At 38.2% G+C, this 20,102-nt stretch overlaps 10 protein-coding genes across 12 annotated transcripts; 2 read left to right on the top strand and 8 right to left on the bottom strand.

Annotated features, from left to right (window-relative positions):
- Positions 1-490: 490 nt before the first annotated feature.
- LSM04_001412 (Cornichon) lies at positions 491-1,060 on the bottom strand (the record flags this gene model as incomplete). The annotated part of the gene is made up of 1 exon (XM_067334603.1): positions 491-1,060. One exon carries the CDS (start codon positions 1,058-1,060, stop codon positions 491-493), a length of 570 nt encoding a protein of 189 aa, XP_067191606.1.
- Positions 1,061-1,613: 553 nt separating this feature from the next.
- On the bottom strand, positions 1,614-2,144 carry LSM04_000554 (uncharacterized protein; the record flags this gene model as incomplete). Its single annotated transcript, XM_067334602.1, has 1 exon — positions 1,614-2,144. One exon carries the CDS (start codon positions 2,142-2,144, stop codon positions 1,614-1,616), a length of 531 nt encoding a protein of 176 aa, XP_067191585.1.
- Positions 2,145-2,520: 376 nt separating this feature from the next.
- On the bottom strand, positions 2,521-5,004 carry LSM04_003151 (uncharacterized protein; the record flags this gene model as incomplete). Its single annotated transcript, XM_067334601.1, has 1 exon — positions 2,521-5,004. The coding sequence occupies one exon, from the start codon at positions 5,002-5,004 to the stop codon at positions 2,521-2,523; it is 2,484 nt and encodes an 827-aa protein (XP_067191672.1).
- A 554-nt stretch (positions 5,005-5,558) lies between these two features.
- Positions 5,559-7,040, bottom strand: LSM04_005410 (uncharacterized protein; the record flags this gene model as incomplete). The annotated part of the gene is made up of 1 exon (XM_067334600.1): positions 5,559-7,040. The coding sequence occupies one exon, from the start codon at positions 7,038-7,040 to the stop codon at positions 5,559-5,561; it is 1,482 nt and encodes a 493-aa protein (XP_067191742.1).
- A 720-nt stretch (positions 7,041-7,760) lies between these two features.
- LSM04_002193 lies at positions 7,761-11,495 on the bottom strand (the record flags this gene model as incomplete). 2 transcript variants are annotated; one of them, XM_067334598.1, is made up of 2 exons in its annotated part: positions 9,274-9,280; positions 9,337-11,495. In XM_067334598.1, the coding sequence occupies 2 exons, from the start codon at positions 11,493-11,495 to the stop codon at positions 9,274-9,276; spliced, it is 2,166 nt and encodes a 721-aa protein (XP_067191635.1). The 2 variants fall into 2 exon arrangements, with proteins under 2 accessions (XP_067191636.1, XP_067191635.1); XM_067334599.1 differs by having other exon boundaries at positions 7,761-11,495.
- Positions 11,496-13,169: 1,674 nt separating this feature from the next.
- On the bottom strand, positions 13,170-14,822 carry LSM04_007085 (uncharacterized protein; the record flags this gene model as incomplete). Its single annotated transcript, XM_067334596.1, has 1 exon — positions 13,170-14,822. One exon carries the CDS (start codon positions 14,820-14,822, stop codon positions 13,170-13,172), a length of 1,653 nt encoding a protein of 550 aa, XP_067191785.1.
- A 354-nt stretch (positions 14,823-15,176) lies between these two features.
- Positions 15,177-16,229, bottom strand: LSM04_002166 (IQ motif; the record flags this gene model as incomplete). The annotated part of the gene is made up of 1 exon (XM_067334595.1): positions 15,177-16,229. The coding sequence occupies one exon, from the start codon at positions 16,227-16,229 to the stop codon at positions 15,177-15,179; it is 1,053 nt and encodes a 350-aa protein (XP_067191633.1).
- A 777-nt stretch (positions 16,230-17,006) lies between these two features.
- Positions 17,007-17,972, bottom strand: LSM04_006897 (Histidine phosphatase superfamily; the record flags this gene model as incomplete). The annotated part of the gene is made up of 1 exon (XM_067334594.1): positions 17,007-17,972. One exon carries the CDS (start codon positions 17,970-17,972, stop codon positions 17,007-17,009), a length of 966 nt encoding a protein of 321 aa, XP_067191780.1.
- Positions 17,973-18,125: 153 nt separating this feature from the next.
- LSM04_001737 (uncharacterized protein) lies at positions 18,126-18,752 on the top strand (the record flags this gene model as incomplete). Of its 2 annotated transcripts, XM_067334592.1 has the most annotated exons (2): positions 18,126-18,262; positions 18,410-18,752. In XM_067334592.1, 2 exons carry the CDS (start codon positions 18,126-18,128, stop codon positions 18,750-18,752), a joined length of 480 nt encoding a protein of 159 aa, XP_067191613.1. The 2 variants fall into 2 exon arrangements, with proteins under 2 accessions (XP_067191613.1, XP_067191614.1); XM_067334593.1 differs by lacking the exon at positions 18,410-18,752 and having other exon boundaries at positions 18,126-18,401.
- Positions 18,753-18,898: 146 nt separating this feature from the next.
- On the top strand, positions 18,899-19,525 carry LSM04_001177 (uncharacterized protein; the record flags this gene model as incomplete). The annotated part of the gene is made up of 2 exons (XM_067334591.1): positions 18,899-19,035; positions 19,183-19,525. The coding sequence occupies 2 exons, from the start codon at positions 18,899-18,901 to the stop codon at positions 19,523-19,525; spliced, it is 480 nt and encodes a 159-aa protein (XP_067191602.1).
- Positions 19,526-20,102: the final 577 nt, after the last annotated feature.

Genomic DNA, 20,102 nt, shown 5'->3' with positions numbered 1-20,102 from the left:
GAAGGTCATAAAACACAAGGGAAGAAAAGAGTCCCACAGCCAATGAGTAAACACATATATAAATGGCTATAATATCTACATATATAGATATTATACAAACATATTATAGCTCAAGCAAAAAACAAAAAACAAAGCATGGTACAAATGTAAAATATCGAATAATAGTTTTAAGAAGATATTAGAGAGAAATATGGTTTGATCACTGCAAAAAAAAAAATGGCAGTAGTTAATAAACAGAAGAAGAAAAAAAAATTGTATGAACACATTACTGTCACCACAGGTGCCAGAAACAAAAACAAAAAGAAAAAAAAACATAGAAGAAATGAGCCATGAATGTATCTTTTTTTTTTTTGCCCTGCATATCTGCGTTTGAAATAGAACAAAAAAAACAGATAAAAAAGAAAAGAACATGAAAACAAGAAGAAGCAGGAAAGAGAATTGCCATTACAAGCGCAGAATGCTCTAAAAGGAAAGAAAAGCAAAAATGAAATCAAGACGTGAATAATGAATAGATAAAATGTAGAATAGATCCAACTTCCATTATAGATTGATACCCTAACCGTAAACGTGAATCCAATTTCAAGGCATCCAGCTTCTTCCACGCAGTTGTGGCATCCACGAGAAAATCACCTTTGCGAAAGATGTGATAATCATATATTAACTCCAATACACCAAATAAGAACATTAACCAAGATCCCATTAAGAAGAAATGCAACATGGCAAAACAGCGAATCATAAGTTCTGCAATAATTAATGGATTTACTTGATGCTCCAGCTCCATCGCGTTATTCATACGATCCCCATAGTCATTCACAAAGGCAGCGTGAAAGAGGGATACACATAACGCCCCAGTCTGGAGAAGAAAGGAAAGTACCCACGTGACGACATCGTGAGTGAAGTGCCCAAAGAGAACGAGAAGAAAACAAGAGTGTATGGCGGCAAAAAAAAGCGCCTGTCGACGTCTCCACTTCGTATATGGCCGATGACGTTGAAGTAGCATAACTTGCACCCAATCTACTTGCATTATTAATGCTTCTCGGAATCTATGTGATGCATCCATAGTTATTACTGCTTTTTCTTGTTTTTTTTTGTTTTTGTTTTTGTTGTTTCTTTCTCCCGTGTTGTTGTTATTATTCCTTGGTACTTATCCTTTCTTTCTTTTTTTTTTCTTTTCGTGTGTGTGTTCTTCTTTCTTTATGGGTATTCTTGTGGTTGCCTTCTCACCTATACCGGAATACTCCCCTTTTGTATGTTTGTTTTTAGTTGTGATTTAGTTTCTTTATCTTGTTTTCTCTTTTTTCTATTTTCTTTTTTACTCTTTTTCTTTTTTTTTTCCTCCTTTTTATAAAGAGAACGATAAATAAAGAAACAGGAGCGAGAAGAAAAAAAAGAATAGAGCATAAAAAGTAGACTCTCCCGTTCAACTCTAAAAAACAAAAAGTATATATATATATATATGCATCATAGTAATTATAATATAATACTCTCCTTCTCAACTACAATCACCAATCCATCCCAACCATCTCTTCTCTTCTCTTTTTCGTCCTTCGCCACAAGCATCATCGAAACACTTCTTCTTTTCTTCTCCTTGTAATTCTTATTTGTACTTGCTGTTACCGTTCGATTGCTGCCTTTCGTCGGACCATCTGTTTCCAATTCTCCGGATACTGCGCGGGGTTTGTGCGGTGCAGTGGCGTTAACACGGTAGGACCCCGCGGCATCCACAGCCAATTCACCGGTGTATTCGCTTTATGCCAGCGGATCAAAAACCGTTTCTTTGCTTTATGATTCTGTTTAAACAAATTCAGCGGGAACTTGGGCTCCACATCGCCCAGCACCGGCATAAGTGGATGCTGCGACCACTCTCTGTGCAGTTCCCGCACGGCGTGAATGGCGTCTGTGTTGCCGTCGAGCGTGGCCCGCATCATCCACTGCCGGAGTTGATCGTTGTGGCTGGCGGTGAGGCGCACCGGCCGCGGCAGCCACTCGACGGGCCCCTTGTCGTACCACGCCACGTTGTCGCTGGGCTTTGAGCGCATTTTGTTGTTTCGGCCGAATCCGCTGCGGCGTGGACGGGGATGTGTGGTGCCGAGAATCGTGAAACGCTCCGGGGTGGCCGTGCAGAGAACTGCTGTGCGCCGCATTGGAGTGATGGTCTGTGTTTGCGGGGGATTAAATAGGATGGGCTAAATAGACTAAATAGACTATATATATATATATATATATATATATATATATATATATATATATAGTGTGTTTGTGTGTGCCTGTGGGGAGGAGGAGGAGGGAGTAGGGAGTAGGCTATTGTACACCTCTTAGCTTAGGACGACTACTAATACTAATACTACTATTACTATTAGTACGATAATAATAATAATAATAATAATAATAATAATAATAATAATAATAATAATAATAATAATAATAATAATAATAATAATAATAATAATAATAATATATGTGCTAAGAACAATAAAAATCATTCATGCAAGCAAATAATCTAATAGGAAATGTTTTATCCTAGTAGAAAAGCTTCTCTCTTGTACGGCGCAGGAATAAACAAATATCCACTCTACCGGCATCACGCGCCTTTCGAAACATCCATGCCCAAACACGTTGATCCATCAACACACTACTAATCCCCTGTTGATCACTCCTTACTTCCTCCTCAATCACCGTATCTAATTTATGTAACAATTGTAGTACTTCGTCCCACAATTCCGTACGGACAAGTACCATAAAAACTGCACCATATGCATTACCAAAGCCTGTTGGTTGCTCCATAACACTTACCATCAAACTACGCAAAATACGCATAGATGTCTCACAATCACTAGAATGCATATCTTCTTCTTCTTTTTCCTTCTTCTTATTTTGTATATTATTCTCATTCCCTTTGAGAGGATTATTTCTGGTGAGGTAAGGAGTTATTAAGAGTAGTAAAGAGGTCGCACTGTAAATAGGTAATAACAGTGAGGATGACTCTTGCTGTTTCTTCTCTAACTCCTTCAATCTTGATAGGAATTCATCTATGCATCGTAATATCATCCTCTGCTGTTCCACCTTACGCATAGACGGCATAGTTCCAACTGTAATAATTAAATCCACCACTAATGCCATAAAACACTCTTGTCCTACACTATCATTATCATTCCTACTAATTTCAATACTCTTTACGACTACTCCATTAGGACGAAATAAAGACTCCAACGTATCTGTAATATTCTCATTGAGAGAATAACGATGACATAAATCGCAGTATATTCGCATCCACTCCATCTCCACATGAGAGAAACGACTAGGCGAAACCGAAAGCGCAGAAGCATAAACCGTTGAATCCGAATTTGGAATAAGTGACACATCTTGTAATGCCAATGCGGCATATAGTGATGCATCAAAGAGTGCTAGCGACTCATTTCGAAGCAGATCTTTTAGAACATTATCTACAGCATCTTGTAATGTTATTTTGGGTAATGAAGAATTCACAGATTTATCATTTCCGCTTACTTGTTGCTGTTCTTCTTTTTTTTCTTCTTTTCCCTGATATTGTTCGACTTCTTCACGTCTTCCTTCTTGTGGTTCTTCAAATGATGAAAGAGATGCGGATCCATCAACACCCGATTCGCCTTCTTCTTCTTCACTCCCACGATTCTCCTCCCACGTTGTATTTGTATTATTATCGTTATTGTTATTGTTATTTCTCTCTGTGTTATTATTCCCATTATTATTTCCATCATGTAAACTATTCTTCTCAGGTGTGAAACCCACAGAATGTCCCAAGATAAACTCATTGCGATAGGCATATCGGCCATAGTACACAGCAGAGAGAAAATCATTGGAAAAACGGCGTAAAGATTCAATATCCGCATCACTGCGGCACCAAACTTCTTCTCTCAGTTTAGACAAAGAGAGATTGGAATCACCACTGTCGTGTATCTGTTTAACGAATAAAGTACAAAAGAAGAATTGTAATTGACGAAGAATGTATACTTCCTTCGCCTCTGCTGCACACTGTGCGAGGGCAAGAAAAAGATCTAGAAAAGCCTGTAAAACAGTTGGTACTTCCGCATCTCTATCATTATTACTATGAATAGAAATAGCAGAAGCAGCAACAGAAGAAGAAGAACAGATGTGTTGAAGTATATTTGAGACTTTATCTTTACACACATACGCCTGCAACAAACAATTCCAATCTGTTTCAGACGATTCTTCTTCTTCTATTATTGTTCTTGTTATTGTGGTGGATGATGGAAGAAGTCCTAATTGCTGTAGACACTCCCATACAGGAATGTACATTTCCTTTAAAAGATACCGCACATATGGGGACGGATTTACCAAACGAAGAGGAACTCCTTCACTTGCCGTTTCTTCCTTTTCTTCTTTAAATAAGTAATTCCCAACGGCGTTACTTCCAAGAAATGTCTCGGGTGATATATTTAAACTCGCATTACTAGCAGGGAGCATAGACTGTATAAAGTCAATAAACGCACGCAAATCAGATATTATAAAAAGAGGAATAGGAACACGTTCTTCTTCTGCCGCCTTACGTAGCCAATCTAAAACATATGGAAATGCTCCTAAATGTATATTTTTTGAAATAGCATCATAAATTAATTCGTCTGTGAGAACAAATCCCTGAAGTGCCTCAATGTTTTTAAGGTTTCTATTCCATACATCTATTTCCTCAGCCATATGTGACGTAATAGGTCTCCCCACAAGAACTCGTTCTTTGTTCAAACTAATGTTATTGCTATTATTGTTATTACTATTATTTTTAGATGATGCTAATCCATCATTGGGGGTACACTCTGTTTGCTGTTGTTGTTGTTGTTCCAGTACGGCAGTGGATCTTTTGAGAATACGCTGTCGGGCGTTAAAATACGTTCCCGCCGTTCGGCTCTTCATAGAGAGAAACTTTTCTTGTTTAAATGGAACTGGTTTAAATTGTGGAATGGGTTTAACTGCACGTAGCGGTTGAGAACGAGAGACAAACGTTCTCTGCATTGTTCGTACTTTCTTATTTTTTTTTTTCTTTTGTTTTGTTTCTTCGTTTCCTTTCTCTTGGGTTCCTTCTGCACTCTTGTTTATCAACAGAGAGAGAGAGAGAGAGAGAAGTGTAAAGATGTATGAGGTGGTACTTTATTATTATTACTGTTGGGTTGTAGAGATATTATTGTTATTGTAATGATGAAAACATACGGTGATGAAGAATAAAAAAAACTATGCAAATATATATATATATATATATAAACACGAGTTTCTCGTGCTAAATTTACATTTGTCATGAATCATTTGCAACACTTCTAGTCAACTGGAGTTGACAGCAAACACAGACACGCATACACACCTCATTCCACTTTACTTTACATTTTTTTATTTTATTTTCTCTAGTTAATGATCTTCTCGTATATATATATATATATATATATATATATTTCTACGAGGATAAAGCGATCCACAAAACAAAGAAAAGAGAAAAAACAAAGAGTGTGATAAAACCACCATTATTATTTCCTCTTAATTCCTTTTCTTTTCTTTCCTTTCTTTACCAATCATTCTCATGAGACTGTCATCATGGACGCCAGTCTACAAAGCGACGGCAGTGCCGATGATGCCCCATCGTTCACGGTTAAAAGAAACTCTAATGCACTTCCACAATTTCTATTCATATCTTCTTGATGTTTTATTCTCTTTTCTTCCTTTTCATCTTCTTGTTGTTTACGCCGTCTCTTCTCCTCACGTGCTTTGAGAAGAGGCGATAACTTCACCATGCGGTCTGACAGTCGGCTGTACAGTGCAGGTGAGAGATAATTCCCATATGCATCTACACACACAATACAATGATCCACTTGCTCATTATTATTATTATCACTATTACTATTACTATTACTATTATTATTATTACTATTATTATTATTATTATTATTATTATTATTATTATTATTATTATTATTATTATTATTATTATTATTATTATTATTATTATTATTATTATTATTATTATTATTATTATTATTCTCCAGAATGTTAAGAAATGCCTGCAGACTATCATCCTCTGTGATACCATTCCAACGCAATACCAACAACTCCAGCGGCTCTACAGTCTTATCTTTACTATTACTATTACTCTCTTCTTCCTCCTCGATAGTATTAACAGGAGAAGTATCTTTGTTAGTAATAGCAATAGGCATTGTTGAGGAAACAATATTATTATTATTATTATTATTATTATTATTATTATTACTAAAACGTGGACTGCCATTTGCATGTTGTAATAACGCCTGTATGCCTAAATTGCCTAAACGACACTCGGAGAGATTCACACGCCGTAAAGAAGATCGGGGGTGAAATAACATTCTTCCCATTCGCAGAGCATCTGCGACGGTAAACGTATTACCTGAGAAATCCACAAAGTGTAATTCCGGATTAGATTTTCTATCCAAATCTTCTTTTTCTTTTTTTTCTTCCTTTTCTGCTGCTGTTATTATTATTACTCCTTCTTTCTTTGTTTCTATTTCTCTCGCTATTTCTTCATTAGCCGCATGCAAAGATGATGCTTCCTCTTCTTCTATACAGTTATTTAGATCCTCTTCCTTTTCGTCTGCTAACGACCAACTGCAGCCTCTTCCAACCCCACAGCTGTACTCCACTAAATCTAACACATGTCTTAAATAGACATTTGGTAAGTTTAAATAACCGCCCGCCTGAAGACTTCTTAAGGGTAAATGATACAACGATTGCATAAACTTTGCAAATATAGCTTCAGATATCACTGCTGGTGTGCAATTAACGAGAATAACACTGCGAATCGTGTTATTGTGGAGTAATGCCTCTCTCATGTCTGGCAATAGTAATAGTTCCGGTTCTACACAAAGAGAGTGGAGTTTCGGATCATTATTGCGAATACGGTGTAGAAGTTTAGCCACACCCAACACACGAAGATGTTTACTGGGAGATTTAATAGGCATTTGCCTCTTCTTTTTGTTGTTTTCACATTCTTCCTTTAAATCGTGTGGTGATTTTTGTAAGGTTGTATACATTTGGGAATATTGCTTTTCTTTGTTTCTTTGTTTGTTCCCTTGTATTTCTTCTGTAAATAAATAAATATATATATATATATATATATAGAAACGAAATGAAATAAATAAACAGAGGAAAGATACAAAATGAAAGAAAATGAAAGAAACGACAAAAAAAATAAAAAATAAATAAGCGTCTTCACGCGATGATAAGCAAAAATAACGAGAAAAACAGAGAAAATAAAAAAGAAAATGAGAATGAGAAAGAAAAATAGAGATCCATTTAAACTACTAGAATGATAAATAGCAACACTAACCGTGCAACATCAATAGTGCAAATGTAGTTGTGGTAGAATCCCTGTAATTAAAAAGAAAAATAAAAAAAATAAGTCACATCACGTTAAACCAAAATGAAATAGGCTTGGGACACATGCATTACTCACAGAAGACTTCTGTCATTGGCGATAATATATATATATATATATATATACTTAACGTAAGCCCCCAAAGGCATAATATAGAGGAAAAACGAATAAATAAATAATTATAGGGAAACCTCCTTGGATAAACCGTAATAATAACATAAAACCAACAAACACACACACACATACATATCCCCAGATACACACATATACAGAGAATCAAATGGCGATCAAGATAGCAACACTCAGTGGAAAATACACCACTACTTTTTTTTCTTTCAAACATCTGTTAATAATATAGTACAGAGTTCTCCCCTATTTATCGTTGTTGTTGAAATTCTGTTGGCGTTGGATTGAAGAACAACTTGGCCGCTTCTCGTTGATCAAGCATCGCTTTCGTATTATTATTATTATTATTATTATTATTATTATTATTATTATTATTATTATCCAACAAAGATACATGCATATTCGTTATTTCGACGACGGTTGGTGTTATTCTCTGCACATTTAGCAATTCCCCGTGTTCGCCCAATACTCGTCCACTTTTCAACACCATTTCTGTCTCATTAGGCGTTGAAAAGAATAACCGCAGCCGTGTGAGATAATACGCATTTACGAGAGATCCATCTACACTGTGTTTCTCCAGTTGTTTTCGCACTTCCGTACATGAAGATGATAAATTAGATAAAGAAGAAGAAGAAAATGTTCGCCAACGTAATGCGATCACATTATCCTCTGCAACAAGAACACATTCAAACATCACATGACAATAAACACGGCGGGTTTGATTCATATGATGATAATTGACATAACTACTCCCATCATCTATAAATAACTCCCCATAAGCGAGTAGTTGCTTTGATTCTTCTTGTTCTGTTTGTATGAGTGGTGTGAGTGGTGGAAGGGCTATTGTTAACGTGTAATTTGCGGCATCATGTGTACTATGCATATGATTTACATCTGTAAATGTTGGAATAATACTTCCCATGCGTTGAAAAAGCGGTGTAATAAAGTTTTCAGGTAATAATGAAGTGGAAATATCTGCAGAGACGTCGACGTTTGCATTTGCCTTTTCTAATGTTCCTGTCCAGTAATTATACAAATCCTCTCTAGGCATTTTTATTACGAATACAGTCACATTGTTATTATTATTATTATTATTTTCCCCTTCTCCTTTAAGTTCCACTATGGATGTTAATACGGGGGCCACAAATAAGTGAGATCCAAGAAAGAATTGTCGTGTTAACTTCACCGGTTCTTCTTCTTCTTTCTCTTCAAAGTATTCAAAGAAAAGTGGACGCATAATTAATTCGCCAAAAACGTGTGAACGCCAAAAGAGTGTGTACAATGTGGGTAAAAGTGTATAACGAAACTGTACAGCATCGCGAATACGGGCATTTATATATGGAGAGAAACGCCAACTCTCCCGTAGTGGAATTCCCGCAGCGGCATCACTGCGAAATAATGGATAAAACACACTAATTTGATACCATCGTAGTAATAACTCTTCATTTGGTTGATGCCAGAAACCACCAATATCGGCTCCAACAAAGGGAATACCTGCTATACTGTGCATCAAACAAGACTCTAAACTAGCTTGTAAATATTTCCATCCATTCTTTTCCTTTTCTTTTTCCTGTTCTTCTTGTTCGTGTTGTTGATTATTATCTTCGTTATTACCATGAATGATATAATGCCCCACCCGCACCGCCGCATATCGTTGCACCCCAGCAAAGAAAGATTCCGTTATTACAAAAGGTCTTCGATAAAAATGTGTACGCCGCAGTTGACCATTATACGCCGCCATCGCATGAAACATACCATACACATTATGTACTTGCATGTGTGGAACCGCCCCAATGTGTCCTGTTTGCATGGGCAAAGTTTTATACTCGGTGCCTTCCACAAGTGGCGTGTTTGCCTCTAAACTTATAAATGTATGATTAGAGGATCCTGTAAATCGTTTGTATTTCAGTAAGCCACCATACCAACGTCGGGCTATGGGACTGAGAAAGTCTATCCAAGCTCCCATTACCCCAAACACCGCATTCGTATCAGAATAATTAGAATAATTATAATTAAAATAAGAAGAGGTGCTGCTGGTTAAACCCATATACGGTATATCGGAATCCGCATTTGCAGTGACAAAGTACTCCTTATGTTTGCCCTCAATATACGGAGAAAATCGAGCATCCACACGTACATATGGAACCGTCGAAATAACAAGAAAACGGCCCCCATCTCGCCAGAGTTGCGTTTGTAGTTTTAACGGATCTGGAAATCGTGTATAATTCCATGTAAATAAACGTTGACCGTTCGTGTGAGAAAAGAAACCAATACCAAGTGTATCTACCGGTATATGTTCCCGTGCAAAAGTGCGACTCAATTCAGTGAGTGCATTACTTTCTTTATAGGCATTATGTGCATGATGATACCCAAGCGCAAATCGTGGTGGAAACATGGGAAATCCCGTTAGTGTGTAGTACTGCTGCAGTACATCTTTTGGTGTTGGTCCTGGTAATAAATACACACGTGTGGCACCGGCACTGTGTGTAAATGTAATGCTTGTTCGTCCATCACGATCCCGTAAAGTTGTATGTACACGTAGTGGAGAAGTATTTAACCAAAGAATACCCACCGCATTTTGTTTCCACTTATTATTATTATTATTATTATTATTATTATTATTATTATTATTATTATTATTATTATTATTATTTTGTCGTACACGTCCAATAGCGTAGACAAGTGGAACCGTTCCGCTCCACGCCGGTTTTAATTCAACTGTGGCATTCATTGGCATTGCGTTAAATAGATCATAATTGGTGTTTTCTTCCAATTTCACTCCATTTCTGCGTGAGGGCAAACCATAAAAGCGTACTTTGTGCTCTGCATCAAAGGAAAACGTACCGGTATTAAAATCACCCTGTTCTTCCCGTATATTCAATTCGTTATTTCTCTCCATTTCTTCTTTATTATTATTATTATTATTATTATTATTATTATTATTATTACTATTATTATTATCTCTTAGACTGCGTAGAGACACACGTACAATAAAAGAACCAGAGTTCCACTCCCAATAAGAGTAATCCCGTAAAACATTTTCACCACCACCGGTATTATTATTATTATTACTATGTGGAACACATCGCAATAGCGGTGTAGACAATAGAGAAGGACGCCAAACCACACTATTACTTGTTATTTTCATTTTCTCCTGTTCCTCTTTTTCTTTTTCCATTTTCACACGACGTACACGGTAAAGTCGTGTATATTCTTCCGGATCATTATCCATTACTTCTTCAGGGAAATATGAAGCGGCAGATATAAGTGATTTAAATCCAACAATAAAAGAAGAAGGAGCAGAAAAACCAATACGACGTCTCTTACACATATAGGCTTTAAACATATCCCCATCATCATCATGATCATCCCTTACATTTCGCAGATTTTCTCCTTCTTCTTCTTTTTCGTTCTTTCCCATTACATCATGATCTATCGTATTAATATGATCCTCATTATCATTATGATCTGCTGCGGCTATCTTTTCCTCTACGTTCTCTTCCGGTTTGTCCTCCACATTTTCTTCTCTAAACTCTGAAGCATCTTCCCATTCTCGACAGTGCGTTCTAAAGAAATCCAATTTCACAGTCATCATCATTGTATCTGCATTATTATTATTATTATTATTATTATTATTATTATTATTATTATTATTATTATTATTATTATTATTATTATTGTCATCATCATCATTTGCTGTTGCTGTTTGTTTCACTATATTACACGTTTCTGTAGAAATCATATCTTCCACGTTATAAACGCTCTCTTTTGTATTTGCTGGTGTTTCCACTGGCCATTGCAGTTTCTTTTCCGTTTCTTCTTTTTTTCTCTCTTCTTTTTCGCTTTTTGGTGCTTCCATGTTCTCTTCTGTAGGACGGAAATAAAATGGAATATCTTCAGCACGACGATGACGGGTTTGCACTGGTATTTGTTTTCCTTCTTTATTAATAGTATTAATAGTCTCTTTGCCATCACTTTCCATCATTTTCTGATTAGCAAAGAGAATAATTAGCAATAAGAGTAGTAGAAAGACAATAATAATACGCCGTTGCCATCGATGTATGGTTCGGCCTCTACCGTGAGAGATACCGACAGGATGCCACATCACTTGATTTATCAAAGAAAATAATATTTTCTTCTATTTATTAATATATATATATATATATATATATATATACTTTTTTTTCTTTGTTATTTACTTGTACAAGTTAAAATAATAGAGACTAGATTTGAAAAAAAGAGAAAGGAGAGAAAGGAAAGAAGGAAAGAATAAAATGATAAGATAGAGAAAGAGTAAATTAATAAAAAGAAACCAAATAAATAATCATAACTTTTTTATCCTTATTTTATTTCTTTTTTTTTGTGATATTTTGAGATATTATTTTCTTTTATTGCTGTTCGCTAATACAATTCCTTGTCCTTTTCCAAGGTTCCGCATATATATATATATATATATGCAGAGAGAAATAAAATAACTAAATATATTTACCAGCTATGACTATAACGTATGTTACTTTTTTTCTTCTTTCTATTGCCCATAACTTGTTTCTTTTTTATTTCTTTCTTTTTCGCGTTCGCCTGCACATATATACTCAAAGTAAGTTTATTTCTTTTTCACTGTTTATTATTCAATACTTTACGTCAAATAAAAACAAAAAAAACATCAGCGCATTGATTACAATGCAGATACATACGCATTATAATGAGTATAATAAAATATATAAATATATTTATATTTATATATGTATGTACATCATCAATATCTGTTCCAAATGAAAGGGGAAATAAAGAAGAATAAGAAGCAAAAAAAAAGCATTCAATTACTAAAATGTCCAGATCAACTTAATGATATTCCACATTATCTTGAACTACATTTAAGGGAGTATATATCTATCTATCTATCTATCTATATATATATATATATATAGAGAGAGAGAGAGAGATGGATAACGCCTAGATTTACTTTTCTTTCCTCTCTTTCTCTTTTTTCATGGACGGTATACGTACCTCTTTCCTGTCCCATTCTGTTAAGAGGAAATCAAAGAGATTGAGCGTTTTCGAAGAAAAAAATGAGAAAGTAAAATAAAGAAAACGAAAAAAAAGGCAAAAAAAGGAAAAGCAAATAAGGAGGAAAAAGAAGAAGAATAGAAAAAGAAAAAAAACAAAAATCACACACAACAAACATGGAATAAATAATAACACTGTTAATATAGCATCCATAACAATATTGTTACTATCACTGTTATCTATTCGCTGATTTATTCTTCCGTTGTTGTTTTTCTTTCTTTATTAAATAGTAACGGAAACCAAAAACCCAAGGGTACATAAGTATCAAAGATATTTCATTGAATCGAAAAAAAAAACAGGGAAAAAAGAGGAGAAACACCCAAATAAATGTAAAAAAAGAGACAAGTAATGTAAAATGTCCATTTTCTCTCCCTTTTTACTAAAGTGCCTTCCACTTTCTCTTTTTTTTCCCTTCTTTTCTCTCTCAGACTCACTCACTCACTCATAAACACAAACACACATATATAATTGGAGGGAATCAAGTGTTATGACTTACTATTATCCGTTCTAATTATTATTATTATTATTATTATTATTATTATTATTATTATTATTATTATTATTATTATTATTATTATTAATTATCATATGGCTAAGAAACCTCCTTGTGTTCTCTCTCCCCATCACCAGAGTCTAGCACGGCTCGAAAAACTTGCATTTTCTTCCCATAATCGCGCAATTCCCTCTGTGCATAATTCACTATTGTGCTCACTCCGTACAATTTGCGCAATTCACGCGATCGCATTTCCTGTTCAATATCCTCCAGTCGCAGTGGAGTGGGCCGAAAGGCAGAAAGACGAGCACTATTACTATTACTAGTAGTAGTAATAATAGTACTTTTCCCTTCACGCCCGTCTCTCACACTATCGGCAATAGCGGTCATACTAACACTATTGGTATGTATACCGTCTTCTTCTTTTCCTATTCCTCTTGTTCGCAGTGGAGATGCGGTCAATTGGAGTTTTCTAGGAGAAGCGTTTCTACACTTACCACTATTTGTTCCCATCCCGACACTTTCCTCAGCTTCCATATCCATCGCTTTCAGGTGGATAGGAATAGAACGAACATAATGATTTGAAATGGATACTTTTTCACTTAATCGCCTTTTTGGCCAAAGAGGAACTTCCTGTAATGCTACTTTGGTTGCTGGTGGATTCCCTACATACATGCGTTGTGATGGCTGCTGTGATTGGTATCTATTAACGGAGGTATCTAATTTATATCCCTCACTAAGTGTACGTAATGAAATAAGTGATGCAGATGGTTTTGGAGACTCTTTTGAATGTTCCTGTTCCCCAACACTCTCCCACTGCAATCGCGGTGATTGCGTTTTTAATGTCATCTTTAATGGCATTGGTTGATGTTTTCGTTGTTGTGATGATGATGTAATAGATATAGGCATTGTAGTATCACGGGAAAATTTACTCCCAGTGGAGGATAATTGACTATGTACGGTACGACTGGTTTTAATGGATGGCTTACTCACACTTTCCTGTACACGTCGTCGTGCGATGCCCATATCTCCATTATAAATATCCGTAGAGTTTTTCATCATCTCTCTCCTTGTCTCTACATCTGGTGGACGTTCCTCTATATGATTATCTTCACTCCTATGAGGATTGTCATCACTTCCATGCTTATGATCTTTACCACTATTACAATTACTATTACTATTGTTATTATTACTATTACTATTGTTATTATTATTATTGTATTCACCACTTAATCCCTCCTCACACACCGCCGCCTCCACCGCAGCGAGTTGACACAACAAGTATGAGAAAAGTACACCAAATCCCTGCAATTCAAACATGTGCTTTGCAAGTATTGGATGCTGTTGAATGGATTCCTCCCACTGTTGGGGAAACGCCACGCCAGTCTTCACACCATCCACGAAAAGCCCCACAACAGCACGAGCAAACCATTCCAGCATCTTTCCCAATTCCGAGTGTGCGGCGGCTGCCACAAAACTACTCATCACACGTAAATGCGATGGAGAACCCTGCGAGACGAGAAAATTACTCGTTTGTGTACATATAGAGTTTGTGCCAAACAGTCGGGTTTGACACTTTTGCTTTTCACTAATGTTGATGTTGTTGTTCTTGTTGTTGTTATTTCTTTTTTCAAGACTGGAGAGAATGTCTTTCAGTTTGTCGGCTGTTATGGCTTCTGGGAGTGCAGATCGTGAAAGGACGATATCTTCCACCCTTTCTGTGAGTGAACGTTGCCCTAATTCCCTTTGCATCCCTAATATCACGTATATATAGCCGCTGTTAAAATTAAAGAGGTATCAAAAAAAAAATTCACAAATAAAAAAAAAGAAGAAATAAAAGCAAATAAAAAAATATATCATAATTTTAGTATACTTCATTGTAATTACTCATTAATATCAAGGAGAACATGAAACAAAAACAAAACTAAAAAGTACTCCTTTTTTCCTTTTCTCTGTGCATTGACCATTTGGTCAAACAAAAAATGGAAACCAACATATAGTTGAGGTAATATATATATATATATATATATATATATATATATATATATATATATATATTGACTGAATTACATAACAACAAGAAATAAAAAAAGTTTACAAACACTTCTACATAGGCACCCGTCTTGCAGCAGGAACAACAAACGGCTTATTTCCATGAAGAGCTTGCATCTCCTTGGTGTTTACACACCGCTCTAACTCTGCAGATTCTGTGTCATATAAGGGAGTGAAATCTTCTACACATGAATGTTGAGCTATATTGCCTACAACAGCTGTTTCTTTTCCCCCAGAAGTATTTGTAATAGGTGGGAGAAAACTATAGCCTTCAACACGACTACGATTCCAAGCACCACGTTGTGCTCCAAAACGAATAAAACGACTTTCCCTCTTGGATTCATCCACAGCATTATCACTTGCTGCACGCTGAACACTCTTAATAGTACCATCTTTCGTTGTAGTAAGAGATGTTTTACTTTCTTTGCTTGCAATTTTTGAAATGCTTTTAACATTTTCTTCTACAGTTTTTAAAAGTTCTGGTCGACGAACTGAAGATGTAAAGCGTCGTATATCATCCTCTACATTAGTTCCATAAATCGTCTTCACTGCAGACGCACTCATAGGTGGGCGATAAATACCACTAACACTCACTGTTGAGACCATGTGATGTAATTTCTCTGCAGCCTCCTTGTACTCCTTCTCCTGTTGTATAGACCGCGTTATAGATTTCTGCTGTAATTGATCTTCCAATAGTTTAGTGGCCATTTCACGAACATTCTCAGAGGCTTTAAGCGTATCCCTAATATACCGTTTTCGTGCATAAAAGTTATCCACATAGCTACGAACGTAATATCCACGAAACCAAGCCTGAATGCGTGCCGCATAATATTCATAAACAGCTTTCTCATGTGCCTCATCAGCTTCCTGGCGAATTCGCATAACGTATTTCCGATCTAAACGACCACGATAAACACGTTGTAAACAAATAACAGCATTCCTAATACTGCAATAAACACGACGCACACGCCACATACGATACGTTGATTGTATCTTAAGAACAGCGTCTATTTCAACTTCTTGCAGTGAAGACGCCTGATTCATGGCTTCCAGCACAGAGGAGACAATACGAGGACGAAGCGGATAGAAAACAGCAGCAAAATCCATTTGTTTTTCTATTATTTTCCCTGTTCGTTCTAAATAATGCTAAAAATACTAACAAACGAACAAATGAAAAATAGGAGTAAATAAAAACCACAACGGAAATTAAAGAACAACAAAACAAGAAAAAATTCTAACAAAACACACCAAATAAAGAATAGAATATAAAGTAAAGGAGTGTAATATTAGTTACAGAACACATTGTGGCGCCTAGTCAGCATGCCGTCTGAAATCAATTGCAGAGCACAAAGCATTCCTGCCAGTGCTCGCCTTATCATAAGGGAGTACGTCTCACAGCATTAGAAATGTTTCATCACTCACGCGCACACAACAAGCAAAAAGGGGAAGGGAAACAGGGAAAGAAGCGGGCCGCATAATGGCAGTGCGTGCTCAGAGAATGGATTAACTATTGCTCCTGGCATCGAGTCTTATGTCTCACCATTGTATAATAGTATTGTGTTTCATCGCCACACGCAGCCATTATGTCGAAACCCACGCATCTCGGCACCGTTAGGTCCACACAGGAGACCGAGTATATACACTCGCCGGTGGGATTGTTCGTTGGTGCCTTAAGCAGAGCTGTGTTTTTGCTGATATTATATCAGCATTCCTATTTCGTTTTTTTTTAGCTAAAAGTAAAGAAAGGAAAACAAAGGAACAGTTTATTTATTCTTTTTTCAACTAAAAGTGAAGGGAATTATAATATGATAATGTTGTGTAATACTCGTAGAGTTTTGATAGTAAGTGAAATGTTTTTCTTGTTTTTTTTTTTTTGTTTTTTTCTTACGGGACATTTCTTGTTGTGACCATATCAGCAGGTAAGTGGCCAACAGATCCCAGACACGATAAACTCACGTGACCTCGTCCGTTAATAGTGATACTTGTAATGCTACAGTGAGGAAGAGAAATACGTAACCACGCTTCAGGTGGCAATTGCAAGGCACGACATACCAAATAACGAATCACATTTGCATGTCCAACTATTATCTCTACTGAAGACTCATCTGTTGTTGGACGGTGAAAGTATTTTTCAAAGACTCCTTCCACCACTTTCATATCTTTGTATGAAGCATGACGATGTCGGCGTGGAGGCTCCGGATCACAGGGAAAAAGCTCACGCAATGTAGCATCAGTTGTCAATCGTTTGTGAAGACGAGAGGGAAAACACTGTAAAATTAGTTTTGCCGTCTGTTGAGCACGTGTCATGTCAGACACATGCACGTACTTCGGCTCCGAAGCAACAAGAAAACCCCCCAAATGGTTTGTAGTGTTCGCTGTTGCAGTAGAAGTCTTTTCATTTTCTGACGTATGCTCTGTTGGCATACTCAACAAACCATTTTCCCATCCATCTCGTTGTATACCCCCTTGAATAAACGCTTTCCATAAATAGTCACCAGTTATTTTAGCCTGCTCCTCTCCCAAAGGGGTCAACGTACGTATACGATCATCTTTGGAATCCTCATTTCGATACTGTCCATGACGTACCAATATAATCTGTCGCTTAAAGGAACGACTTCTATCAGCACGAATTCCTCTTACACCAGGACGATCCCAATCCTCAACCCACGAGACACCCCAAGTCTTCACATACTCCAGCTCTTCCTTCGTAGGGGTTGGTAGATCATCCAGTGAATGGTTAATTAAGCCATCTGCTGAAATACCTTTCAGCTTACCGGCGTCACAAAATGCAGTCGAAAGAAAAGAAGAACCGAATCCAAGGAAAGCACCAAAGACTAATCGACTAAGCATAACGAAAAATCACTTATTCTAAAAAAAAAAAAAAAAAAACATTATCGAAACAAAAAAAAAAACAAACACACACACACACATACACATACAAAAAAAAAAAGAAAAAAAGGTGGGAGGAATGTGATCAGACTGGGGCGACAATGTTTCTTGCTCATGGGTACATCAAAGTCTGTGATGTTGTGTCATGGTCATCATGTAGTTTCAGGCGGTGCACACATGTGTGTCACGTCAACTGCGAATGCGGACGACGGTGTTTATTATCTTGCTCTCCAGTTTCGTGCGCGACGCCTGTTGGTTTTACGACGCGCGCACTACATAAAAAGAGCTGTTTGTACGGGTCTGCTGTTGTGGTTGAGATGTGTAATGCATGGTTTGTTGCTGACTCATCAGGGCCCCGACGGAGCTAGAGCGCACACAGGATATGCATAACGGGATAGCTGCACGGCGGAGCATCAGACGCACAAGGCGCCGAGCATCACACCACGCGCACCCTTGCTCTGCGGCCCCCTGCTCGCGCACACAGCGGGACGTGCACACGTGCCCACAAGGGACACAGCACACGACCGCCACGCACGCGCTGTCTCGAGGCCGTACGCCCACAGAGAGGGCGCCCTCGAGGTGACAGGACCGCGGCTTTCAACAAAAAGAGAGGGAGCGGGGGGGAAAAAGAGGGGGAAGAACATTAGGGGGTGGGCCTGCGCGGTGATCAGACGGGGCGTGAAACAACGCTGTTTTCATAGTGTGTCAACGTCCATCTGCGACGGCTTTACATCAGCCTAGGTGTCGATCACTTCACCGCAGTGCTGCTAGACAAAGGGGGGAACAAACAAACAAACACACACACATACACATACACATACAAAAAAAAAAAAAGAAAAAAAGGTGGGAGGAGTGTGATCAGACTGGGGCGACAATGTTTCTTGCTCATGGGTACATCAAAGTCTGTGATGTTGTGTCATGGTCATCATGTAGTTTCAGGCGGTGCACACATGTGTGTCACGTCAACTGCGAATGCGGACGACGGTGTTTATTATCTTGCTCTCCAGTTTCGTGCGCGACGCCTGTTGGTTTTACGACGCGCGCACTACATAAAAAGAGCTGTTTGTACGGGTCTGCTGTTGTGGTTGAGATGTGTAATGCATGGTTTGTTGCTGACTCATCAGGGCCCCGACGGAGCTAGAGCGCACACAGGATATGCATAACGGGATAGCTGCACGGCGGAGCATCAGACGCACAAGGCGCCGAGCATCACACCACGCGCACCCTTGCTCTGCGGCCCCCTGCTCGCGCACACAGCGGGACGTGCACACGTGCCCACAAGGGACACAGCACACGACCGCCACGCACGCGCTGTCTCGAGGCCGTACGCCCACAGAGAGGGCGCCCTCGAGGTGACAGGACCGCGGCTTTCAACAAAAAGAGAGGGAGCGGGGGGGAAAAAGAGGGGGAAGAACATTAGGGGGTGGGCCTGCGCGGTGATCAGACGGGGCGTGAAACAACGCTGTTTTCATAGTGTGTCAACGTCCATCTGCGACGGCTTTACATCAGCCTAGGTGTCGATCACTTCACCGCGATGCTGCTAGACAAAGGGGGGAACAAACAAACAAACACACACACATACACATACACATACAAAAAAAAAGAAAAAAAAGGTGGGAGGAATGTGATCAGACTGGGGCGACAATGTTTCTTGCTCATGGGTACATCAAAGTCTGTGATGTTGTGTCATGGTCATCATGTAGTTTCAGGCGGTGCACACATGTGTGTCCCTGCTCGCGCACACAGCGGGACGTGCACACGTGCCCACAAGGGACACAGCACACGACCGCCACGCACGCGCTGTCTCGAGGCCGTACGCCCACAGAGAGGGCGCCCTCGAGGTGACAGGACCGCGGCTTTCAACAAAAAGAGAGGGAGCGGGGGAAAAAGAGGGGGAAGAACATTAGGGGGTGGGCCTGCGCGGTGATCAGACGGGGCGTGAAACAACGCTGTTTTCATAGTGTGTCAACGTCCATCTGCGACGGCTTTACATCAGCCTAGGTGTCGATCACTTCACCGCGGTGCTGCTAGACAAAGGGGGGAACAAACAAACAAACACACACACATACACATACACATACAAAAAAAAAG

Source organism: Trypanosoma melophagium (assembly GCF_022059095.1).
Source record: "Trypanosoma melophagium isolate St. Kilda chromosome Unknown ctg22segment0, whole genome shotgun sequence".
Classification (NCBI taxonomy): Eukaryota; Euglenozoa; class Kinetoplastea; order Trypanosomatida; family Trypanosomatidae; genus Trypanosoma; species Trypanosoma melophagium.
The sequence above is the reverse complement of the archived record's forward strand: the minus strand, read 5'-3'. Positions and strand labels throughout refer to the sequence as shown.